The following is a 23,546-nucleotide window of genomic DNA, read 5'->3' as shown; positions in this document are numbered from 1 at the left end:
ATTAGGAGCCAGTGGTCCAGGATTGTCAGAGGAATGTCCGACTGCCGGTTTAGGCCCGATCCCCGGCAGTCGGACATCCCCCAAGGGGTCCTGAATTGGAGAGGGTGCAGGCTGAGCTGAGGGGACCACCTCCATGCACAAATTTCATGCACCAGGCCTCTAGTATAACAATAATAATAATAATAATAATAATATATGGCATCATAATAACATACTATATAATGCCAGGGCAATATAAATATCAGAAAATAAATTCTCCAGGCTGCTTGAAACCAAAACCTATCAAAGTGAAATCACTGTCTTTTGGTGTTTTTCTCTTAAGAGGTTTCCTTTCCTTGTCCATCTGCTATTTCTTCCCTTATCTCTCTACCCCACCCTTCCAACTCATCCAGACTTTATTATCTGGAGCATATACTCTTTTTTAAAATATATATATATATATTTTATTGATTTCAGAGAGGAAGTGAGAGCTAGAAACATCAATGATGAGAATCATTGATCAGCTGCCTCCTGCATGCCCACTACTGTGGATCAAGCCTGCAACCCTTGGGCATGTACCCTTGACCTGAATCAAACCCGGGACCCTTCACTCTGCAGGCCGATGCTCTATCCACTGAGCCAAACTGGCTAGGGCAGCAAATACTCTTTTGCTATCAATCCTTTCCCAGGAGGAAGTGCCATCCTAAGTACCATCTGACTGATTTAACCCCTTAGACACCTGGTGAACACTCCTTACACATTTACTAGTACTGCCAGCTTCAATTTCTGTGCCACACCCTTAGTGGTTGGTTTGTTTTCTAACGTAAGGTTACTATTTCAAAAAAGATATTATTTTCACAGAAAAACAAAAATGAAAGGAATATTCTATTAGTTAAGAGGTAAATAGCAACTTACTTCCAGAAGTTTAATCTTCCACCATTACGGGCATCATTTATAATAGGGCCGATTCCCCCTTGAATCACTGAAGCTTGTATAAGCACAGAAACAAATCCCGCCAGCATGATCCCGACTTGAAACACATCTGTCCAGACAACTGCTTTAAGACCACCCTTTGAAGGGAAAGTGTATTAGGATTAATGTTTCTATCATACATTATTAAGCACCTGTATGCTTATGCATTATGCTGTAAAAACTTATTGAATACATGGATATTGGCCAAGAAGTGCACCCCAGAGAGACAGGTTGGAAGAGCCTTCAAGAGCAGGTGATATTTAAGCCAAACTTTCAAACATACGAGAGGCAAAGATAGAAGGTTTTCCCAGCAGAGAAAACAGCATGGGTGAAAGCATAGATAGGTCAAATTATATGTCATGTTGAATGTAGACAGATATGTATTTTGGAGTAAAGTGGAGTGGTATGGAGAGATTGTTGGGAAGAAAATTCAGAATCAAATTGCAACAGCCATAACATAGATTTTTATCCGATAGGCAGGGCTGATATTCAAACACTATGCACACAGGTCATATCAATTGTTGAAACACTAAAACTTTTTTTGTATTAGCCACTGCCACACACTTCCTGAGTATCCCCCTTCATTCCCTTGACCTTGGCTGAAACAGCCCCTCCTTTTAGGAGGGGGCCCTATCTCCTAAAAGATCCAGCAATTAAAGGGTTAAAATCTAACCCACCACAGATCCCATAAGACTTGCACCACTCTAAGGACCAGCATCCATGGAAGTATCAGTGCCCTTGCCATACTGGTTCTTCAATATTTTGACTGTCACTAAAGGCAATGGAAAGTTATCTCAGGTTTCTGAGCTGAGGAATAATATAAACACAGCTATAATAACTTGGCAACAGTAAGGCTGAATTAGGAGATAAGATTAGGGACCATTGCATGGTTCAGATGAAAGAAAACATTTTCAGTTATGATGAATGTTCTACAAAGGATCAAATTTTACCCCAGACTGAATATTCCTTACCAAAAAAAAGTTATACTGTGGGAGGTAGGAGAGTAGGTGTGAACAACCCTGACTGCAGCACACAGCTACTGGAATTTTCGATTTTGCAAAAGCAAGTGTGTAGAGTGAAAGGAGAAACAATGTTCTTGACATACCAGCGTGCAGTAGAATGTGCAGACCACCCCTGTAGCCACCACTGCGCCCCACAGATCAAATCCTGTGACTGTCGAAGAAAAGAAAATGCATGTGTAACTATGAACCATGTATAATAAAAGTACTTCTCAAAAAAAAAATCAGGGGGAAGCCATATCCTTTATTGGGTACCTACCTCTTTCCCACCTGCCTAAAACTAAGTCCAAATCTTGTAAGATGTACCAAAACAATTGGAGTTTAAAGTTCTATCTGATGAGTTAAATAGACCTGGTTTCTACCCTCAGACACCATACATAGATCCAAAAATAGCTAAATTAAATACATTAAAACACATTTGCATTGTAATTAAGCTAAGAAATGGCTTAATACTATGAGGTAGTTATTTGGACTGAATGGAGTTCTAGGTATGGTACTTGTCACCATGGTTCAAATAAACACACTATCCTACCAACCCTTGAAAGAAAGTTGTCCATGTTACTAAAATGGGACTAAAGTAGAGAAAAGTCTATATAAGTTTCTACCATTTACCTAAGTAGTAGAGGGACATATTATATTATATAAAATAGAAGAATGACTCCATGGCCACAAATTTGATAATGAAACAGTTCCTTGAAAGACATAATTTGCCACAATTCACACAAGAAGAAATAGGTGACCTGAGTAGACTAGATCCATTAAACAAATTGAATTCATATTCTTCCAAATCAGAAAGCTTCAGCCTAGATAGGTTTACTGGTGAATCTTAGCAAACATTTATAGAAAAAATTATACCAACTCTCTTCAGAGGACAGAAGCAGAGGAAATACTTCCTAACTCACTCTATGAGGCCAGCATTAACCTAATACCAAAAACAAAGACATTGCAAGAAAAGAAAACTACAGACCAATATCTCCAATAAACACAGATGCAAAAGTCCTCAACAAAATATTAGCAGATCTGCCGAAACTGGTTTGGCTCAGTGGATAGAGCGTCGGCCTGCGGACTGAAAGGTCTCAGGTTTGATTCCGGTCAAGGGCATGTACCTGGGTTGCGGGCACATCCCCAGTAGGAGATGTGCAGGAGGCAGCTGATCGATGTTTCTCTCTCATCGATGTTTCTAACTCTCTATCTCTCTCCCTTCCTCTCTGTAAAAAATCAATAAAATATATTTAAAAAACAAAACAAAAAACAAAAAAAATATTAGCAGATCTAATGATAAAAGTGTAAAAAAAATTATACACCATGACCAAGTGGGGTTTATCCCACATATGCAAGGGTTTCAGCATAAAATAAGAGACAAAATATAAAACCAAATTAGGCAAATACCCAAATTTGAATTTGAAAAAGTGGAAATATTAATATGTTTTTATTGATTTCAAAGAGAGGAAGGGAGAGGGAGAGAGGGATAGAAATATCAATGATGAATCACTGATGGGCTGCCTTCTGCATGCCCCCTACTGGGGTTCAAGCCCGCAACCCCGGGCATGTGCCATGACTGGGAATTGAACCCTGACCTCCTGGTTCATGAGTTGATGCTCAATCATTGAACGACACTGGCCTGGCTAGTATAAACTCTTAATTTAAGTTTTATTTAATATATATCCCCTAGTTCTGTCCACTGAAAAGACCTAGAATAGATGGGGCCAGGAAATTTACAAAGTAAGACTGAAACATCTTGCCATTCCAGAAAGCAAGGTAGCTATTAAACACTACTGGAAATCATGTCAAAAGAATTCAAGAGGTAACTTAAAGAGGACCCTGCTGGACAAAAATGAGGTATTAATGTTAATGTTTTAAATATAATGATGGTATAACAATATTTTAAAAATACATCCTGGTACAAGCGTTATAAAATACATAAGTCATGGGAAAGTAATGTACAGCATGGTGAATATAGTTAATAATACAGTTTTGCATATTTGAAAGTTGCTAAGGGAGAAGATCTTAAAAACTCTCATCAGAAGAATAAGAAATTTTGTAACCACATATGATGGTGAATGTTAACTAGACTTATTGTGGTGATCATTTAGCAAAATACACAAATATTGAATCATGTTGTATACCTGAAATTAACATCATGATACATGTCAATTAAACTCAGTGAGGGGGGAAAGCATGTATTTATTTTTAAAAGCCATTGAATTAATAAAAATGATAAATTATCTCAGATTTACAGCAAAATAATCTAGTGAGAGAAACAGGGAGTGAATTAAACCAAGAATTAAGAATTATTAGTGTAGGGATAAGGATACATTAGGGTTCAATATACTATCCTCTCTATTCTAGTAGATGCTCAAAGTTTTCCTTGAAAAAGGAAGACTTGACCTAGAGAATGTTCAGCTCCCATTCAGTTAAAGTAAGTTTCTACTGAGCACCTGTTACACAGTAAGTAATATGTCCACTGTCTTGGCAACTGTGAAATACACAATTGATATTCAAGTGGTCAAAATACAGTCCCTCAGGTTCTCATTTATTCCAAGGGAGTTGCTCAATAAACTGGTAAGAACAGAGTCCTTGGTTTCTTTACATATTGAAGGTACTGCTCTCTTTTTCCTAGAACTGCACTTTAAACCCTAAAGTCAACACCTTCTTAACACTTAAAGCCAATACGTAACTTATGAAGTTTACAGCTCAGTTTTTTACATATGAAGTGATTCATTTATGATGTTGGTACTATTGACATAGAACATGCCCCACATTCAGAAGTCAAGAGCACATTTTGTAATGGAATTATTCTTTGTAACGATACTGTTGTACTTTATAAACTTGGGTGATAACTACTATCTATCTATCTTAAAATTTTAAAAAATTAGTGTGGAGTAAGCAAGGTGTTTTGTGGTGTGTGTGTGTGTGTGTGTGTGTGTGTGTGTGTGTGTGTATGTGTGTGTGTTTTCATTTTATTGTACCACGTTCTTCTCATCACAGAATCCATTTGTCCATTTTACAAGGAAGTTTTAGACGTAAACTCCCTTCTAATGGATAAGAATTCAAAGAATGTGGAGTTTCCCTGAAGCCTTTTGAAAATCTGACTAACATGAGCGTAGGCCTCAATAAACTATCCCAGTTTCACTGCTATTATCTGCCCAAATCCAGAGAATATAATAATTTGTTGATCAGCACAACCTTCACACATTTGTTTATAAGAACCCTATAGCCATCTGTCCTTTTGTCACTAGGAGCAGTCAGGTATTTCAGAGCACACAGATCTATTTCTTTTACATTTTGGACCACATTAGAAGTGAGAAGAAAAGATTCTCTCCCTTCCAGATTTTACAATGTAACTGAGCCAAATAACAAAGGGGGCGGGGAAGCCTCATGGAGATGGGCTGGCCTCATGGAGATGGGCTGAAGGTTGTAGCCACAGAGAGGAAGTACAGTCCTTCACTATTTAGACTATAGGAGGTGCTCATTCTGAAGGGATAGAGAATGGCTGTTTGGTACTTCCCAGAGACTCACTTGCCCAGTGAATTCTGTCCTAAAGTGCAAACCTTTTGAAGCTATGGATCCAAGAACCCAAAGAAACTGCTAGTGTAGACACTGAGCCCACCTTTCCTAATTCAAGCTGATGCATGTTATTGGAAGCATTCCTCCAGCTCCCCATCTCCCAGAGAATAAGGTCTACTCAAAATGAACCCCCAAAATGACATAATTGGTAACTCTAAAATGTACCTTGATTCAACGCCAGGGCAGGGGCATAAATAACAATTCCAGTATACAGAACCTGGGGAGGAAAAGAAGACCAAATAAATTATATGAATTACAATATCAATATTTTTCTACAACTTCAATTATGAATTAAAACAGCAGTTTCAATACACTTAATAAAATTTGTTTATAACTTGAAAATGTTATTTAAGTAAGGTTGGTTCTCCTTTTCTAGTTGTGGTATCATCATAGGTTACAAAAATCTCTTACGACCTATTTTGTGTAAAAATAGGGACTCTCACCCTGGCTGGTGTGGCTCAGTTGGTTGAGCATCATCCTGATCACCAAAACGTTGCTAGTTTGATTCCCGGTGAGGGCACATGCCCAGGTTGCGGGCCAAATACCTCGTAGGGGTGCATGCAGGAGGCAACTGACCCATGTTTCTCTGTCACATTGATATTTCTCTTTCTCTCTCAAAGTCAATAAAAACATAATTTTAAAAAATAGGGACTCTTCATGTGGTACTTAGTGTAGATAGTGATCCATCAACACAAGCTAGATATCAATTTTCCTAGATCTAAAATAAGTAAAAAGAAATAACGTAAATTTAAAAGTGGATGGTCCCTAATTCTTATGCCTTCAAACAATTGTTAATCACTGCATATTTAATTAGGAAAACTGAAAATTTTGGAAACTGGTTGGTAAAAGTTTGTATGTCCATTAATTAAACAAAAGTGTAAATTTGCCCTATAAACTGCTGAAAGTCAACCAAAATTGCATTTCATCTTGTTTTTATATTATTCATTTTGTTCATTCGTATATGTAATAAATATTTATTAATCTGGGTACAATAGTGAATAAGATAAATAAGGTCTTTTTTTCTCAAAATATCATCTTCATTGCACTTGATCTTTCAAATATATCACATAGAAGCTAATTCTATGATCACTCTATACAAACATATTATGAAAAGAATCATATTATGTAGTATTAGAAGTCAGTCCTTCGTATGGGAGATGCTAAAGCTCCCCTCTTTTTGTAAGAATGAACTAGCTTTCCAGTCATTACTCTATCTAAGTTGAAGATTTGAAAATGTTACCACAGGCCACCTTCTTAACACTAGTCCCCACTTTTCATTTCTGTTGGTATTTCTAACAATGATCCAAAGAGGGTCTGAACTGTTAGTAAATACAAGCTACTGGTCTCAGCTCTGTGTCACAATGTCTACTATACCCCAAAGGGCCCCTTCCTTTTATACTGCAAGTGTTAAGGACTGACATAAGTTATGTAATTCACAAAGATATAAATTGGAGTCTAGCCAACTAATTTACAAAGGCACTCTGCCATGCTATAGCAAATGCTCAGGTAGTTTTTGATTGGAGAGATGATCTATATATATAAAAGCCTAAGTGACCATCATAACCGAATGGACGGCCGAACAGGCTGCGTGGGGCGAACAGGCTGGCAGCGGGGTTAGTGAGGGGTGACCAAACGACCGAGCAGCAGGCTGTGTGGGGCGACTAGGCCGGCAGGGAGGGCAGTGAGGGGCAACCAGGCTGGCAGGGGGAGGGGGCAGAGAGAGGTGACCAGGCCAGCAGAGAGGGGCAGTGAGGGGCAACCAGGCTGGCAGGGGGAGGGGGCAGTTAGGGTGACCAGGCTGGTGGGGGGGCAATTGGGGGTGACCAGGCTGGCAGGGGAGGCAGTTAGGGGTGATTAGGCAGGCAGGCAGGCAGATGAGCAGTTAGAAGCCAGTGGTTCCGGATTGTGCGAGGGATGTCCTGGGGATCGGGCCTAAACCGGCAGTCGAACATCCCCCAAGGGGTCCCGGATTGGAGAGGGTGCAGGCTGGGCTGAGGGGACCCCCCCCATGCATGAATTTCATGCACTGGGCCTCTAGTATTATAAATAAAGATGAGAATGAAAACTTCTTCCTAAACTTCCATTATCAAGCCCATCCCTAAAGCACTTAGCTGCCAAGAGAATATAGATAGAAATCATGTGACAAAGATCATGACAAGCCTCCAGCAGCCGGATGGAGGGCGGGAAGCAATCTCTGGCACTGACTGCTTGGCAAATCTTTGCTTCCCATTATGTCAATCAGTGAATCCATACTTGCACACTCTTGAATTACTGGATTGTGTGGTTGGCTTTAAAAACACCTTTAGAGTGTATGGCTCTATTGTTTTACCCTCAGTGACTGCTTCAGTTGGGTTTCAGGTTCCATTTTTAAAAGAGAGAACACATTCACTTTTTAAGTATGCTTTCAAAGATATTTCCTAATGTCTTCCTACATCAGTTTTTTCAAACCTATTATTTCACATGTTGCAAAAGTACTATGAAACATACAACTTGTTTCCCCAGTGTCACAATTCCTGTTCTCAGCTACTAAAGCTCTTTCAAAAGTCTTTGTCATCTCAGTAATGCCCTTACTGTCACTTGGGTGGGGAGGAGCGATGGGGAAAAGCGTATTTTTCTAAAACAATATAACTATTGTTTAATCAATATAATATTTAACATTCACTTATATCATTCTGTTTCCCAGGGGAAAATTCATTTGTTAAACACTGCTCACTGTTTGTTAAAACACTGATCTTATGGGTTGATGCTGTGTATTGACCAGTGTTTTTGCTTTTTTGTTTCCTCCTATTTTCAACATCTCTTTTTATCTTTCATGTGTTCACCAAAAAAGTGTGACCCTAATGCCTTGATTAAAAACATTCTAGATGACAAAAGGTAAAAATTAAAGGACTGTTACTTACTGTTTGAATAATGTAGACGATTGTTCCACAGAGACGAACATATTTGTTAAATCGAAGTTCTAAATACTGTTTCCAAAAAAGAAAAAAATGGTTAATATGTGAAACTTCTGGACACTTTTTTTAAATCAGCAGCTTAAGAAATAAAGAACTCATACAGAACAGTTCCCTCACCCCCAGAAAACTCCCTTATGCTGCTCTTTTGTAGCCAAACCCTCCATATTCTTCCAATATTTTTAAATATATATCTTTATTGATTTCAGAAAGGAAGGGAGAGATAGACACATCAATGATGACAGAGAATCATGGATCAGCTGCCTCCTGCATGACCCAACCGGGAATCGAGCTGTGACCTCCTGGTTCATAGGTCGACACTCAACCATTGAGCCACGCCAGCTGGGTTTCCAATAATTTTTTAACCTAAATCAGTCCATGTCAATTTCTGTTCAGAGCTAACAACCTTGCCATTCTTCCAACTCTCCTTGACATCTGTTATATCTCATAATATAGTCTGCTCACCTCCTATATTATATATCAGAACTAGAGGCCAGATGCACAAAATTCATGCAAGAGTAGGCCTTCCTTCCCCTGGCTGCCAGCACTGGCTTCCCTCTGGCACCCAGGACCCGGGCTTCCCTCTGGCTGCCAGCAGGCACCAGGGACCCAGGTTCCTCTCACAGCCCCGGCTTCATCCAGAAGGTCGTCCGGAAGGATGTCCAGTCTAATTAGCATATTCTGCTTTTATTATTATAGATGTATTATAGAGTTAGAATCCTAGAACTTCACAGGTGGAATGAAGCTGGAGTCTAAGACATTCTTTCACTTAAATATTATTATCACATGTAGAGTGAATTTTAAGACTGACAATAGTCTTTTCATAAAGTAGAAAAAAAGAGGGAAAAAAACCTGACATTAGGTAATAAACAGGGGAAAAGATATTTTTGCTTCATAATCACAGTTAACATTTATAAAGTATTTACTTTGTATACTGTCCTCTCAACAACTACATGAGTAGGTGTCTTATATAATAAAGAGGTAATATGCCAATTGACCATCACGCCCTCGCACAAGATGGCCGCCCCCATGTGGTCACAAGATGGCCGCCACAAGATGGCCGGCAGGGGAGGGCAGTTAGGGGCGACCAGGCCAGCAGGGGAGGACAGTTAGGGGTGACCAGGCCAGCAGGGGAGGGAGGGCAGTTAGGGGAGACCAGGCCGGCAGAGGAAGGCAGTTTGGGATAACCGGGCCAGCAGGGGAGGGCAGTTGGGGGTGACCAGGCCAGCAGGGGAGGGAGGGCAGTTAGGGGCGACCAGGCCAGCAGGGGAGGGAGGGCAGTTAGGGGCGACCAGGCCAGCAGGGGAGGGAGGGCAGTTAGGGGCGACCAGGCCAGCAGGGGAGGGAGGGCAGTTAGGGGCGACCAGGCCAGCAGGGGAGGGAGGGCAGTTAGGGGCGACCAGGCCAGCAGGGGAGGGAGGGCAGTTAGGGGCGACCAGGCCAGCAGGGGAGGGAGGGCAGTTAGGGGCGACCAGGCCAGCAGGGGAGGGAGGGCAGTTAGGGGCGACCAGGCCAGCAGGGGAGGGAGGGCAGTTAGGGGCGACCAGGCCAGCAGGGGAGGGAGGGCAGTTAGGGGCGACCAGGCCAGCAGGGGAGGGAGGGCAGTTAGGGGCGACCAGGCCAGCAGGGGAGGGAGGGCAGTTAGGGGCGACCAGGCCAGCAGGGGAGGGAGGGCAGTTAGGGGCGACCAGGCCAGCAGGGGAGGGAGGGCAGTTAGGGGCGACCAGGCCAGCAGGGGAGGGAGGGCAGTTAGGGGCGACCAGGCCAGCAGGGGAGGGAGGGCAGTTAGGGGCGACCAGGCCAGCAGGGGAGGGAGGGCAGTTAGGGGCGACCAGGCCAGCAGGGGAGGGAGGGCAGTTAGGGGCGACCAGGCCAGCAGGGGAGGGAGGGCAGTTAGGGGCGACCAGGCCAGCAGGGGAGGGAGGGCAGTTAGGGGCGACCAGGCCAGCAGGGGAGGGAGGGCAGTTAGGGGCGACCAGGCCAGCAGGGGAGGGAGGGCAGTTAGGGGCGACCAGGCCAGCAGGGGAGGGAGGGCAGTTAGGGGCGACCAGGCCAGCAGGGGAGGGAGGGCAGTTAGGGGCGACCAGGCCAGCAGGGGAGGGAGGGCAGTTAGGGGCGACCAGGCCAGCAGGGGAGGGAGGGCAGTTAGGGGCGACCAGGCCAGCAGGGGAGGGAGGGCAGTTAGGGGCGACCAGGCCAGCAGGGGAGGGAGGGCAGTTAGGGGCGACCAGGCCAGCAGGGGAGGGAGGGCAGTTAGGGGCGACCAGGCCAGCAGGGGAGGGAGGGCAGTTAGGGGCGACCAGGCCAGCAGGGGAGGGAGGGCAGTTAGGGGCGACCAGGCCAGCAGGGGAGGGAGGGCAGTTAGGGGCGACCAGGCCAGCAGGGGAGGGAGGGCAGTTAGGGGCGACCAGGCCAGCAGGGGAGGGAGGGCAGTTAGGGGCGACCAGGCCAGCAGGGGAGGGAGGGCAGTTAGGGGCGACCAGGCCAGCAGGGGAGGGAGGGCAGTTAGGGGCGACCAGGCCAGCAGGGGAGGGAGGGCAGTTAGGGGCGACCAGGCCAGCAGGGGAGGGCAGTTGGGGGCAATCGGGCCTGCAGGGGAGCATAGGTGGGGAGCTGTTAGGTGTCGATCAGGCTGGCAGGGGAGTGGTTAGGGGAGATCAGGCTGGCAGGCAGAAGCAGTTAGGGACAATCAGGCAGGCAGGCAGACAGGCAGGCAGGCGAGGGTTTGGGAGCCAGCAGTCCCAGATTGTGAGAGGGATCAGGCCTAAATTGGCAGTCAGACATTCCTCAAGGTGTCCCAGATTGGAGAGGGTGCAGGCTGGGCTGAGGGACACCCCCCTCCAGTGCACGAATTTTGTGCACCAGCCTCTAGTTAAGTATAAATGCATGAGGAAATGGGCTCAGAGAGAACCCCAATGTTGCAACCTAATAATTGTCAGAGCCACGATGCAAATCTAAGAACATTTGATGCCAAAAGCTGTGCATGTAACCACTACATTATTTAAAATAAACAAATAAACAAACTGACCACTAAGACTCCTATAGAGTGAGTGATAGCATTGGCACATAGTAGAACCTCCAAAAATAACTAATGGATAAAAGTTATGCAGTATAGCACATTAGGGGAATAGTTCTAGCCCTTGTCCCAACCTTACTCCTGACTCCATCAGCTTGGGGCAGTCACTCAAAATCTCATGTTCCTTCCTCTTGAAAATGAGATCTTATAAATAATTCTTTCCTCTCTTGCTGTGCAAGGTTTTGGAGACTATCCTATATAATAAGGAGCTAATATACAAATGGTCGCATACCCACATGCCATCACGCCATAACGGCTCAGACACTCAACACTGGGGAGAGAGGAATGGGGACCAGCCAGGCATAAATGAGCTTGTGAGAGAGAAATGGGGACCAGCCAGGCTGCGGCCCAGGAAAGGGACAAGCTGCCCGCCCTGCAGTCCTGTGTGCCAGCGGCTGCACCTGTGCCTGCAGCCCGGGAGAGGGACAAGCCACACACCCCGCGGTCCTGGGTGCCAGTGGCTGCACCTGCGGCCCAGTCCAGGAGAGGGACAAGCCGCCCAGGAGAGGGACAAGTTGCCTGCCCCTTGGTCCTGGGCACCAGCAGCTGGGGCTGTGGCCTGGGAGAAGGACAAGCCGCCCACCCGGCAGTCCTGGGCGCCTGCGACTGCGGCCAACCCAGGCAAAGCTGGCCCGGGTCCTGGGTGCCTGCAGCTGGCCAGAGGGAGGGAAGCCCGGGTCCTGGGTGCCTGTGACCGGCCAGAGGAGGGAATCCTGGGTCCCGGGTGCAGGATGAGGCAGAGGAGGTTAGGGGGGATCAGACAGGCAGGCAGAGGGGTTAGGGGCAATCAGGCAGGCAGGCAGGCAGGCAAGCAGTTAGGAGCCAGCAGTCCCGAATTGCAAGAGGCAGTCGGACATCCCCCGAGAGATCCCGGATTGGAGAGGGTGCAGGCCGGGCTGAGGGACCCCAACCTCTGTGCACGAACTTCTTGCACTGGGCCTCTAGTCCTATATAATAAAAGGCTAATATGCAAATCGGCGGAAAACTGGTCGCTATGATGCGCACTGACCACCAGGGGGCAGATGCTCAATGCAGGAGCTGCCCCTGGTGATCAGTGTGCTCCCACAGGGGAAGCGCCGCTCAGTCAGAAGGCGGGCTCACAGCTGGCAAGTGCAGCAGTGGTGGCAGGAGCCTCTCCTGCCTCTGTGGCAGTGCTAAGGACCCCTCAGCGGACATCCCCGGAGGGGTCCTGAACTGGGAGAGGGCGCAGGCCAGGCTTGGGGACCCCCCACCCCCCACCCCCAGTGCACGAATGTCATGCACTGGACTTCTAGTCAAATGATATAAATGGATGGGAAAATGTTGTAAACTGTTCATTCAGAAGAAAGACATGTAGTTGGTATTCAAATCCATAGGCCTTTAGAATTTGAATCTCAGTGAATTACATGTCAAAATCATCCAAGGATAATTTGGAAGACATTTTAGAAGACCCATCACATAAGCTTGGAAACAGGGCAGTGTTATCTCTTCAGAATATTTTTAGTAAAACTATTAAAAATGAATGTACATGAACAGACAGAGAAGTATTTGCCTTTTCTGGGTATATGCATCTAAATTGCTGGAAATTAAAGAAAACTGAAGAGAAAAATGTGATGAAGTTAAGAATGTATATAGTGAGTTGAACCAAATAACTTGGTTCAACTAAGTTAATTCTCCTATCCCTCCCTGCCCCCCGAGGTTGCTGGATCCAGGAAAACCTAAGGATTTAACCTCACACAAGACCAACTCAAGACAGAACCAAGAAGTCTATCATTATCTCAGCTATCAGTGGTTACTGGGCTGCTAAAGAAATACCTGGAGACCTTCCAGAAGCTCAAGTCACTGAAAAGTAGGTTCAGAGAAGAGCTTAGGACTTCCAGACAAAGCTAGAGAAAAATAATAGGTGCCTATAGTCAATCAAGATCGGTTATAGTCCTCAGAATTTTGAATAATTTAGAGACAACAAAACTTCTACTGAATAATTTTTAAGAGTCTGGACAATTCAGTTCAAACACACAGATTTCACTGGATCCAGAAAGATAAGGAAGAAGTGATGAGTGAAATTGCATTCCTGCATTTTACTCTTATCTGTGACTCTGGAAGTTGCTAAACTCCTATCAGGACTATACTTTGAAGGCAGTGATAAATAGATGTCAAAAATGCTTCTGAACAGCCGATTTTGGCTAACTGTAAACGGCGAAATTTCATACTTGAGTGAGAATGCCAGTATCACTCAATGCTGAACTTCTTATTCTGTATGGGTGGCTTTTCACTCACCATAAAACAAAATATTCCTCCAGAAGACTCACCAGAGCCTTCAGAAGCCGCCAATATGCCCCACTGCACAGCCTCTGGGCAAGTGTCTGCTTTGCTTCATGCTCTCTTATGTAGCTTAATTTATTCTGAGCCTCTTTGTCTGCGAAGTGGGGCTCTCATAGTACCTCCCTTATAAGGACTGTTTTGAGGACCGAGTTTGATAATGTACATAAAACAGGCAGCCAGTGCCTAGAATACACAGTAAACATTAGTGGTTTTCTTGCTTGTTTTAGCTGGAACCCTCCTAACTTAGCCTCCAGCACTCAGGAAATGTGTGGGAAATGCGTTTCTGGTTGAGTTAACGCGTGCCCTGCAGGGGCACGGGTCAGTGGTTATGAGAGCAGCATTCACCTGTGAAAACTGAAGTCCTCTTACCAGATTCTTCGAACTCTTTCTGTGTGTTGGACTTGGTTAACTACAGATCAGAGCTCACAGACTCAAATGCCTACAGGTCCCATCAGGTAACATGCATGAGGTGAGTGGCATTGGCCAGGTGTCCCTATATTAATATGTTGGAATATTCCCCATGTCCACTAAGAAATACATTCTCTCCCAGCTCCCTTGAAACAATAACTCCCTTCAACCCTGCACAGTTTCCCTTTTGCATTTTTGATAAAGTCATAAATGCAGATTAAGAATGATCTTTCTAGCACAAGAAAGTAACCATGCAAATGCAACAATGAGACCTCCATACAGAAATAAGGAGTGACGCCCTAGCTGATTTGGCTCAGTGGATAGAACATCAGCCTGCGGACTGAAGGGTCCCAGGTTAGATTCTGGTCAAGGGCACATGCCTGGGTTGTGGGCTCTATCCCCAGTGTAGGGCATGCAGGAGGCAGCTGATCAATGATTCTCTCTCATCATTGACATTTCTATCTCTCTCCTTCTCCCTTCCTCTCTGAAATCAACAACAAAAAAATTTTAAAAAAGAAATAAGGACTGATAGCAATTGCTGTAAATTGGAGTTCCTGTGGCCACAGGGGATATGGGCTCGGTATCACCAGTCTTTTGGGTTTCCAAAAGAAGCCAGAATCTGGAATTTTATTTGACTTCCACTATCATTAAATGCTAAATTCTTTTTTTCCCCAAAACACCATAAAAGTAACAAAACAAAAAAAATGACTGAAAAATGAATTTGGCCTGGAGCAGCCAATTTGATACCTTTGAGCAAAACAGAAATTGCATCCTGCTCACTTCTAGGGTGATGAATGAGTGCTCCCAAACACAATGACCAGAGATGAAGGCAATGCTGGCCCAGGTGTGCCTTTCCCTGGATGACATCACCAGAACCCATGATGTTTGTCACCATCACTTAGTGTGCCATTTGGGCCCCGTCCACAGCACCAGTTGAACCAGCCTTACTAGGAAACCACTTTCCAGTGACTCCGGATTGCAGCAAACACTAAGCTCTAGGACAGAGGCAGCTGCTGAGAATGAGGCTCTGATCCCTCCGGATAATGGCCTATTAGAGAGGAAACTTCTGCAGGTTTGTGTATGTGGCTCGTGGGTTAGTGCCTGGTTGAAGGAGACCACTGAGGGCACTGAACCGGGCCCCACCCGTTCCCTGAGCTTTTATCCTCCCCAACACTCCCATTCAACAGCTTTTTAAACCAAACACGCACCATCTTTGCAAAGCCCTTTCCTGCAGACAACTTGAGAAAAACTATAACCAGTGGACCTGCGCAACAGGAAAGATGGTTTTCCTTAAGCACCCTTCCGTAGTGAGAGAGGGTAGAACTGTTTAAGAACCTCACAACTTCCTAGTGATCCCAAGATAATCACCTCTACCACCAGCACGCCAATAACGATAGCGAATATCTATTCAGCACTTACCCTGTAGCAGACACTATTTTCATTGGTACACTTGCATCATCTCATTTAACCCTCCCAACGACTGAGTGAGATAGGTGGTGTTATTATTTTCATTTTGAAATGAACAGGCACAAAAGGTTAAATTAAGTCACCCAAGGTTCCCTAGCTAAGTAAGTGGTGGAATCTGGTCTCAAACGCAGGTACTGAGATGAGAGATACAGCACCTTAACCCCTGGGGCGCCTGCCTCTCTTTGGAAAACGCCTGTGTGGAAGGGGAATGTTTCCCCAACTATCCTGGGAAAGTGATTGGTCCCTGAGAATCTGGAACAAGGAGATTCACTTCAAGGAGGAGGAGCTGAGACTGGTAAAACCTACCCTCCCCCAAGATAAAAAGTTTTAAAATCTTTCTTCTTGACTCAGAATCACAGACTTTGCCGAAAGGGCCTTAGCGAGCACTAGTCCCAATCACTCCATTTACTTTGGAAGCCTCTCTTTTTCCCTGAGATCCTGAGAGTAAGTCCCAGGATTTTTTTTTTCCCCCCCTCTTCCCTAAAGGGGAGGTCTGGGGAGGAGATGGACCTGCACGGGGAGAGATATCAACTTGGTGGTGAGTCTGCTCCTGGAAAATCCCGTCAGGAGCCTGACGAGTCCTCCCCTCTACCCTCCCCAGCCCACCCTCTGACCCTTTACCTCGTAGGTGCTGGTAATTCCCAGTTTATAGAACACCGGGAGGAAGATCTCCGCGCTGATGACCACCACAAGGAGGTAGGTGATGCCAAAGAGGCTGAATATAGCCCCAAAACGGTAGACCTCGGTGGGGGTGCCCAGGACAGTGACCGCGGACATGAAGCTGGCGGTAAGGGACAGCGCCACCGGCACGGCACTCATCCGGCGGCCGCCCATCAGAAAGTCCTTGGAGGTCTGCTGTTTGTCCCCCGCGAAGGCGTAATAGATGCCGATGGCGGCCGAGATGAGCAGCATCCCAGCGAACACCACGTAGTCCCACACCACGAAGGTGCCGATACCCCGCGACGGGTCCATGGCTCACGGTCGCCGGGTGCACCTGCGCGCAAACTGGCGAGTCCAAGGAGCACAGCCCGAGCTGCTGCTTTCCCTGGGCGGCCTGGCGCGCACTTCTTATTTCTCCGCGCGGCGGGGCGTGGCGCCCTGCGGGGATTGGAGGCGTCCTCCAGGTGTCTGTCCCCGACAGTCCTACCCGCGAAGTGGGCAGGGGGATAGGCGCTGGCAGCAACCTCTGCACCCACCACAGCCAATGGAGCCCTCGATTGGGGACTTCGGGGGCCCCCCCACCCCAAGCCCAGCTAAGTACCGGCCAGGTGCCCGGCCGGGGTGGCCCGGATCTCCCTGGCGCCGCGGAACTGGAGCCTCCAGCCACGTCTGACGAATGCGCTGGGAGCGCTCAGCACAAATTTTATCAGCTGCTCGCAATAATAAGATGCACCATTTAAATGAGCAGGCCACTGATGCGGGAGTGTGGGGCGAAGGGCAGTGGTCACGCCTTGACTTTTAGCTTTCCGGTTCAAAAGTCCGGGTCCTTATGAGAAGATACGCCTGGAATTTTTAGATTGCCTTATTTAGAAATTAATGGCCACTGAGCTGAGGTGCCCGTCCTGGGGCAGGTAAGCGATTCTAAAGGAGAGGAGGAAGTCTGTGCTGTTGTGAGCACCTGAAGGGTCCCAGGTTCGATTCTGGTCAAGGGCACATGCCTAGGTTGTGGGCTTGATCCCCAGTAGGGGACGTGCAGGAGGCAGCCAATCAATGAATCTCTCTCATCATTGATGTTTCTATCCCTCTTTCCCTCTCCTTTCCTCTCTGAAATCAATAAAGATATATATTTTTTCATTCAAAAAATATTGTTGATGCCCAACAGTCTCCATAGAAATGATAGTTGCTGTAACATTAATACTACCTACTATTTAATAAGCCTTACCATGTGACCTATAACATGCTTGACACCTTAAACATCAAATAGGGATAGGGATCATCTCCATTTTTCAAATGAGGAAACTGGTTTAGAAAGATACCAATGGCCTTATATGCATATATGCATAGCCCACGGACAGACAATAGTGCTGGGAAGGCCTGGAGAGGGGGCTGAAGCTGGGTAGAGGGAATCAATGGGGGGAAGGGGGATATCTGTAATACTTTCAACAATAAAGGTAATTTTTTAAAACCACACACACAAAAACAAAGATTAAATCACTTGCCCAAGGAAATGGTGATTAAGATGTTTAATCCAGATCTGATTTCAGAGTTTGTTCTCTTGGTCACATGCATAGGCATAAATATGTACACTTAAATGAAGGCACTTGAAAGCACACAGAAGACAAGACCATTTCCAGTATCAGTACTGAGGATATATTTTAAGTGGCTTGCCTTGCAATATTACTAATAACTCTCATGAGTCACACTTATAAAACAATGTGATTCTCCAGCTTTTCTTCTAAAATAGACTGTCCAGCCAAATGTGTCCAGGCATAGATAGGTCTATTTCAGGCCATCCTTGTTCATTTCCATACATCTGTATAATTTACCAGTTGGTCTTGGTAAGCAATCCTCAGAATGCATTTAGCCCAGCCCAGGACAAGACTAAAGCTTTTTTTTTTTTTTTTTTTTGTAACCTGGCATTATTTGCATAACATTTTCACAAGGAAAAGGAAATGGAAGTTAAATCCAAGTAATGCAGTTATTTAAATATGTGGTTTGCAATTACATAACAACTGTCACGAGAGAGAGAGAGAGAGAGAGAGAGAGAGAGAGAGAGAGACCTATAAGCATAACACAGAGGAATCTAGCTTAATAATTCTAGCAATTGAATCAATTTTCTAGGAACTTTCTTTAAAGTCAATAGCCCTAACCTGTAGAGTATTATGCTATGCAAAATAAGCCAGTCAGAGAAGACAAGTATCACATGATCTCACTCATACCTAGAATCTAATGAACAAAATAAACTGATGAACAAAATAGATCCAGAGACATAGAAGCATGGAACAGACTGTTGAATCTCAGAGGGAAAAGAGGCGGAGGCTGTGGGAGGGGGGATGGGGGCTGGAAGAGATTAACCTAAGAATTCATATGCATAACCCATGGACACAGACAATAGGACAGTTCCCATCATTTTATGTGACAATTCCACTTATCTCCCATCCGACAGAGCTCAGTCATGTGGCAACATCTAGCTGTAAGGGAGACTGAGAAATAAAGTCTTTGTGCCAAGGGGCCAGGTGCCCAACTAAAAACTGTGGGTCCTATTTCTAAGGAAGAAGGGGAGAATGCATACAGGGGGCAACCAGCTGTCTCTGCCACATCCAACTGAACCACAATTTTCACCAAACAGACTTCTTTCTCAGAGACCAATTTTCCAAGAAATTTACTATTTCCCCATGGATCATCCTTAGCCGACAAAATGAGTTCTCAGATTTAAAAACACAGATCAACTGTGACAATGACTAGTTCCGAGTTTTGTCCATCTCTACTTAAAATTGATAGTCTCCAGTTTCTCCTCCTGTTTTTTCAAACAGCTGTTCTCTCTTTAAGAATCTAGTCAGAAGACCACTGGCACTAGGGCCACAGAGAAGCAGACAGGAGCTGCACAGGAAGTGACAGGGCACTGAGTAGCTGGTGTGATGCCTGGTCACAGTGGGCAAACCCTTCCTTGGTTGCTCATAGCCCTTGAAGAAAGCTTTTCTCAAGAGCATTTTGAAATGTGATCTGCTTTTTTAAATCCCTTTGCATGGATTTTAGGAGCACACTTAGCATGCAGAGTGAAGTAAAGTCAAAGCTCATTAAGATCATGTACAAGGCACTATCCCAATTGTTCTGTTATATGGACGGTGCTATTTTAAGGCTGGCATAGGAAAATGTCTTCATAATATAGAAAATGTTGCTATGACATCTGTTGTAATGAGAATATCTGTGCCAGGCACGCAGTGCAAAAAAGGACAGGATTTCGAGCTCAGAGAAGTTCTAAATACAAGGCTATGATAAAGATTGGTTTGGGCCCGGCTGGTGTGGCTCAGTGGTTGAGCGTTGACCCATGAACCAAAAGGTCACTGGTTCGATTTCCGGTCAGGGCACATGCCCAGGTTTCAGGCTCGATCCCCAGTAAGGAGCATGCAGGAGGCAGCCAATTAATGATTCTCATCATTGATGTTTCTATCCCTTTCTCCCTCTCCCTTCCTCTCTCTGAAATCAATATAGACATATTTTTAAAAAATAATTGGTTTGGGCCCTAGCTGGTTTGGCTCAGTGGATAGAGCATCAGCCTGTGGACTGAAGGGTCCCAGGTTCAATTCTGGTCAAGGGCACATGCCTAGGTTGTGGGCTTGATCCCCAGTAGGGGATGTGCAGGAGGCAGCCAATCAATGAATCTCTCTCATCATTGATGTTTCTATCTCTCTTTCCCTCTCCTTTCCTCTCTGAAATCAATAAAGATATATTTTTTTAAAAAATAATTGGTTTGGGAGTAAATAATACTTAAAATTATGAACAGATCAACAGTTAAGGGAGTTACATGAGTTGACTTGAAATTTATAACTTCATTGGCTTGTTGCCTAAAAGTTATTTTGGTATGAAAACTAGAAATTTCCATCCATAAGGTAAATGACATTAGCTATGAGATACAAATTCTCAATTTTTTGTTTCTCTCCAAAACTTTACTATTCAGTTTTATCCCTCTCACTAATCAATGTACTTACAAACATAAAAATATAAAGTATGCCTACTTAATTCCTTATCACTAGACAGTTCATTCAAGTTTTAGAAGTATAGTTTGTGGAAAATGGCTGTTTAAACCACAATAGTTATTTTACACACTTTTTAAAAGTTCCGTTTTCCTGTGTGCTTTTAAAATCTGGCAAAGTATCTCTTTTCCTAGAAAAGTAATTGATGGCCCTGAAAATGTGTAGTCTGATACATCTTGAAGGCCATGGAGATATATATATAGAGAGAGAGAGCTAACAGAGCCAAGCAGGTTTACCTGGACTGAAACAATATTTGAATTTCCTATAACTCACCTCACACTGCTGGAAAGTGTTCAATTACCACTATTGCTGGAACATGGAAACAAGAATGAAATTTACACTGGAGATCACAGCATTGCATTTTTAATTACTTCACATCTTTAGGGAGTAGTTTATTTCTAACAGGAGTTTTTCTGGATGACCTCTTTAGTGTTTTGGTTTTTTAAAAAATATTTTAAAAATCTGGGGATCAATACTGAAACCTGGGCATGTGCCCTTAACCAGAATCGAACCTGGAACCCTTCAGGCCACAGGCTGAAGCTCTATCCACTGAGCCAAACCAGCTAGGCTAGTGTTCATTTGTTTTTAAACAAAGTAGCTAGAGGGAGGCTGATGAGACTGGCATGACACTTGCTGGGAATTATTTTCAAGTAGGAAAAAAGACCTAAAATGTGCTGACACGTGCTCATGCAAGGAAAGGAGATCCTAAATTTTCACAAAGAGATATAACCATCCCACTCATCTTGGAACCAGGCCACCAATTTTTCTCTCTCCTGTATGGTTCCTTTCACTTATAAATGCTCCCACCCCATTTTTCTCCTGTTAGAATCTTGCCCATCATTCATGGTGGACTCAATTGTCAAAGTTTTTCATGGAATATTTCACTACTCCTATTTCCACCTACTCTACAATCAGATATGCCCTCTCTCTTGCTTTGAGCCCTCTTTGCATGTTAATAATCACTTTTTGGCCTTCTTAGTGGTACGGTGTTATAGTTGTTTTAATCAAGGCAGGAATATCTCATGAATTTCATGAGTCCAAAAGCAGAAACTGAAAAACCACTCTACATGCCTGTTTGGTTTTCCCCTCTCTCTCCAGATAGGTTTTCTCTGCATTGACACAAGTACGCGGTCAGAAATGTCCAAGCCAATGCTTATATGCCCTCAATTCAGTGGGCAGCGGAGACCAATTAGCACCTTTGAATTTTAATTCAAATCCCATAGAGAGGAAATCTGATTGGTGCAATTTGGGTCACATGTCCCTAGACCTCTAATTCAATCAGCCCAGGCCAGAAGAGCAGGGTTCCCACTGAGGCTGCACAGATTCACTCTGAGGGTGGGGAAGGCAGACTAGTTCCCCAGGGAGGAAGGTGGGGAGCTGGCTAGACTGTCTGAAAGGTGTCTTTTCTGTTCAAAGTCTGTGTCAGTTAATTATCTCCTGTGAAAGAGAGATAAGCTCCTTAAGAAAAGGGACCGTGCATGTTCATCTTCATAAACCCATGAACCCAGCACTCTTCATTGCCTAAAGAAAATGCTACCTCTGGCCGGTTTGCTCAGTGGTTGGAGGGTTGGCCAGCTGATGAACGGTTCTAGGTTTGATTCCTGGTCAAGGGCACATAGCTCAGTTGCAGATTCCCCAGCTCTGGTTGGGGTGTGCGCAGGAGGCACCAATCCATGTGTCTCTCTCATGTTGATGTTTGTCTCTCTCTCTTTTCCCCCTTCTTCCTCCCACCCTCTCTAAAAATCAATGAAAAAAATATCCTTGGGTGAAGATTTTAAAAAATGCTAAACCTGTTATTGCACCGATTCTACTTTACAATACTCATTGGCATTGAGAATTTTCTGAAAATTTCTAAAAAGTGAAATTCAGAGATCTGGTTGCCATCAGGAAGGGACACCTGGAGGGCCCTTAAGGTGCTAGCAATTTTTATTTCTTTATTTGAGTATTGGTTAATGATTGTTCACATTATAATTATTTGTTCAACTATGCAAATATTTTACAATTTTTTTAAAACTGCTTTTTAAACAGCATGACAGATTGAAGACATATATTTACCTTTTTCCCTACTAAACCTCACTAAAATCACTGTAGTGGAATAAAACCAGCATAAACCATAAAAGATAACGAGAGTAAAAACAAAAGAACAAGGATAAAATTTTGGAAGCCAGAAAGCATATGAATGAGTAGAAACTTACTTTAAAACCAGAGACAGCTGACATTTAAGCCAGCAGCAGGCTTACTTATGCCTTAGAAGCCCCCAAAGGAGTAGGAATTGGAGGTAGCAAGAGTTCTTGAAGTGGGGAAGATGATGGGGAGGGATCAGAAAAGGGAATTGGTTGAAAAAATCTGTATATGAGGAAATGTTACCTATCCCATGCAGCTGAGCAACTGCCCTAGCCCCAGCCCAGAAGAAGACTGAAGCTTCACTCACAGAAGAGGTTACACCAGACTCTGGGCAGAGGACACTGGGCCCAACAGGGCTCGAGCTTCTGTACTGAGACCTGGGGACTATGGGAATATCTACAAACTCAAAAAGAGAAACCCCCCTGCATCCTTCCCCCATTCATCACTTTCCCAGACTTTTCCAGATGAATATAAGAATATAAATGTCCACTCAGTATGTCTCCCTACATCAGGCAATCACTGCAGACTGTTTGAAACAGGTGGAATTATTTTCATTACTAACGGTCTCCATGAGTGTTATTTTTGTTAAAGTGATAGACTCTGCTGTACTGCAGTGACTGCTCCAGTTTCTGGCAGTGTGGTGCGACCTGTTCTCCCAATTCTCCAGCCAGGAGTCTAGCTGGTGGCTGGTAGCAGGAAAAAGCCCAGCACATTCCATGGCATTAGGCTCCTGTTCTTCTGGTTTGGGTGGGGTAATGGGTTGGCCCTGGGCTGGTGCTGATTTCTCTTTGCTTTCATTACATACAATACTTGCTTTCTGGAGATTCTCATCCAGAGAATCACAGGTAGGGTGAACCAGCTTCCGCTGCCCACCTGATGAAGCAATCCTCAGGGCTAAAAGGCCAACCTCAAAACCTGTGTATGTTACAGGCTGTATTTCACTTTAATTTTTTCTTTTTTTTAATCCTCACCCAATGATATTCACCAT

General features: G+C 44.6%; 1 protein-coding gene across 3 annotated transcripts in view; it reads right to left on the bottom strand.

The window, feature by feature from the left end:
- SLC5A8 (solute carrier family 5 (sodium/monocarboxylate cotransporter), member 8) overlaps nt 1-17,092 on the bottom strand; it is a 47,832-nt gene extending 30,740 nt beyond the window's left edge. For 2 of the 3 annotated variants that reach the window (XR_001359837.1, XM_005882338.2), the window contains exons 1-5: nt 16,362-17,082; nt 8,438-8,503; nt 5,703-5,754; nt 2,057-2,124; nt 895-1,049 (exon numbers count right to left, since the gene is read on the bottom strand). Coding sequence is in view for 1 of the 3 variants with exons in the window: in XM_005882338.2 (XP_005882400.1) it covers nt 895-1,049; nt 2,057-2,124; nt 5,703-5,754; nt 8,438-8,503; nt 16,362-16,712 (692 nt within the window). In the remaining 2 variants the exon portion in view is untranslated. Of the gene's footprint in view, nt 1-894; nt 1,050-2,056; nt 2,125-5,702; nt 5,755-8,437; nt 8,504-16,361 lie in introns of all 3 variants that reach the window. The other variant, XR_001359838.1, reaches the window with a different exon arrangement.
- Between the last annotated feature and the right edge of the window lie 6,454 nt (nt 17,093-23,546).

The sequence above is a fragment of the Myotis brandtii genome, unplaced genomic scaffold (genome assembly GCF_000412655.1).
Source record: "Myotis brandtii unplaced genomic scaffold, ASM41265v1 scaffold708, whole genome shotgun sequence".
Taxonomy (NCBI): Eukaryota; Metazoa; Chordata; class Mammalia; order Chiroptera; family Vespertilionidae; genus Myotis; species Myotis brandtii.
Note: the sequence above shows the minus strand (reverse complement) of the source record. Positions and strands in the feature narration are given on the sequence as shown.